Source organism: Nasonia vitripennis, chromosome 2 (assembly GCF_009193385.2).
Source record: "Nasonia vitripennis strain AsymCx chromosome 2, Nvit_psr_1.1, whole genome shotgun sequence".
In the NCBI taxonomy this organism is placed as follows: Eukaryota; Metazoa; Arthropoda; class Insecta; order Hymenoptera; family Pteromalidae; genus Nasonia; species Nasonia vitripennis.
In genome coordinates this window covers 26,736,202-26,738,939 of record NC_045758.1, presented here as the reverse complement: position 1 = coordinate 26,738,939, position 2,738 = coordinate 26,736,202, and the positions used below count along the sequence as shown (strand labels likewise).

General features: G+C 33.3%; 1 protein-coding gene across 1 annotated transcript; it reads right to left on the bottom strand.

Annotated features, from left to right (window-relative positions):
- Positions 1-846: 846 nt before the first annotated feature.
- LOC107980727 (pancreatic lipase-related protein 2) lies at positions 847-2,427 on the bottom strand. Its single transcript, XM_016982884.3, has 5 exons — positions 2,103-2,427; positions 1,931-2,043; positions 1,530-1,819; positions 1,221-1,373; positions 847-1,140 (listed from the first exon to the last, which is right to left on the bottom strand). The coding sequence occupies exons 1-5, from the start codon at positions 2,388-2,390 to the stop codon at positions 893-895; spliced, it is 1,092 nt and encodes a 363-aa protein (XP_016838373.1). The 5' UTR covers positions 2,391-2,427; the 3' UTR covers positions 847-892.
- Positions 2,428-2,738: the final 311 nt, after the last annotated feature.

The following is a 2,738-nucleotide window of genomic DNA, read 5'->3' as shown; positions in this document are numbered from 1 at the left end:
CGTAGCTTTGTGCTGGTTATTACGATTAACTTTTTCGCTCATTCTGATCAAAATACGAGGTTTTATTCTCGGAAGGAAAAAATAAACGAAGAGCCGAGCGAAACTGTGTACGTGCGACGGGATCAGGACGTCCTTTGGACGAAAATTACTATAATAGGGAGAACTGGAAGGCGGAATATTTCGTTTCCTTTATTTTGCCGTTATGTTGGTGAACAAGAGTGATGACTTTATTCATGATGGATACTAATTAATTCGCTAATTGGTCGCTTATCTTAATCTGAAATCGATTCCCTAGAAAGATTTACGAAAAAAAAATACTCCACAACTATGCAGTATTATGATACACAATAGAAGGAACAAAGAAATCACCATTTTCTTTAAAACTATTTTTTTTTTTTTTTTTTTTTTTTTTTATAGTCTTCAATTATCCGTTGACGTTTCCTATTGAAAAAAGGGACAGCCGAGAATTGATATATTAATAAAAAGGAAACGAGAAAAAAAGGAGACAAATCAGTGTGGCAATGCAAGCGGAGCACGTATAGAACCACCCAGGAGTGTAGTAACACGTGCGAACGAAGAATAAAAAAAAATCAATCACCGAGCGCCTCGACGAATATCCCAAGCGAAGTGACAGCAGCACACGTTGCCGCACGTACGTGTTTTTTCTTCGCTATGAGTTTTCTTTCCGGCTGCTTTTTGAAAAGTTAACGCCTAATGAGGCTTGGCGAGCTCCACTCGAGAACTTTCTGAAAATCATATTCTGCTTTCGTCGTTTGTGCCAGAGAGAAAGAAAAGCATGGAAATTGCTGTTACGTATATAATCAATAATCAATAATAAATGCAGAATTGCAGCTTATATATTTTATTTCTTATAATTTATAGCATAGTTATTTTAACATGGGATGTCGATGTAATAGGTTCCATGATAGCGAGAATTGTTGTACAAATAAGCGTTCATACCCATTTCCACCCATGTACCTTTTTTGCGATTCGTATTACTGCATCGATTCTTTTTCTTTCGAATTGGTGGATTCACTTTATATGCATACAAAGGCTCTTTGCTATTGATAGAATCAGTGAAATATTCTGGACAAATATTATGATCACAAACCATATTATGGCCATTCAAGAAACGTGAAGCTAATAAAGAAATAGATTTCAAAATTAATTTGCTTTAAGTACAACAAATATAGGAAAATTTGCGATATTTATATACTCACTTATGTTACCGTACAACTGACTCAAATCCATTCCTAAAAACAAGTGAGAAAAACATTTGATAAATACTGAATCTTTAGATAATGTTCTACCCTCTCGGTCATTAGAACACAGCCATTGTTGATCACCACCATTTGGATAAAAATCAATGTGACCTTTAACAAAACTCTAATAAATTATTCAAAATAGATTAAATTAGTTTACGTATGAGTTTGCAACAGAAAATTTTAAAATAGTAATGACGATGTTTGCAAAATTAAGCTTATGCATAACAAGAGTTGTTATAGTGCTAACGCTGAAGGGCAATTTACCTAGAGGTTCGTAAAGTCCAAAAGTGTCATCTCTTGGATGACTGTTAGTATGGATAACATCCACAAATTGAGCACAAGATTTGTCAAGTTTTAAATCTGCACCTTCTGCACCTTCTATGAAAAAAGGTTTAGCTGGATCTAACGCAGTCACTCGATCTACGTGTACATGAGGTTTCAATTTTTTTGCAACTTGACCAACGATATGTGCCCCAAGACTGTGCCCAATCAAATGCAAATAAGGCCATTGAATCGGAGTTTTCTTGTTCTTTTTTGCCCAATTTATCAAGAAACTTAAATAAATTCAATATAGTTATTTAAAAACCAAAAAATTTTGAATTTAAAAAATGGTTGAATGTTTAGAATATTTTCAAAAAGGAATAATAGAATGCAAAATAATGTACTTGTAAATTTCATCAGCGACGAACTCAGTTTTTCTTGCAGCTTCTTTGTAATAAGCAAACGAGTCTTCCAAAAAAACGCTAGACCAATCGACAACAATAACGTTCATGTCTTGCTAAAAGAAAAATTAACTTTAAATACAGTGAAAGTATGTATAAAAACCTTTAGCTTTACCCATTGAAGTAGCTTCTGCCTCATTTTTCTAATCCAATCATTTTTATGGGTGTTCATAAATCCATGTACAATTATAGTAGTTCTTTTTGCCGGATCAAATTTTAGATTTTTCACGTTATTATGTCCTATGGTATACTTGAAAAATTCAACTTCGACATCATCGTCTTCAAAAAAGTAGTCAACGTACTCCTTAAATGTACGACATGGTGCGGGGTTTGCTAATATACATTTATTCACAGTACTTATTACAAATGAAGTACTAAGTAGAAAATACCACAAATTTGCCATGACACTTAATTTACATGTGAAATATTATAAAATATGTTCACTATTCAAAAATACGAAACAATATATACACTCGCGATGAGGAAACAATTAAATGACTACATAATTTTTATACATTTTTTGTCACGATTATTTCACAGTTAACAGCTTTGGAATGATTTCACTTGTGATAATAAAATTACACTTCGGAAATTCAAAAACGAAAGCTTCATATGCCGTCACTTGTTTTCAGACAACCTAGTCCTTTTGAAGGCAAATCAGAAAATAAAGATACTTTAAAAAATCTATTAAATAAAGAGGCAAGGGGTCATCCCGTGGAAATTGGCAGAATCAAACAGCCGAGCAACTCGC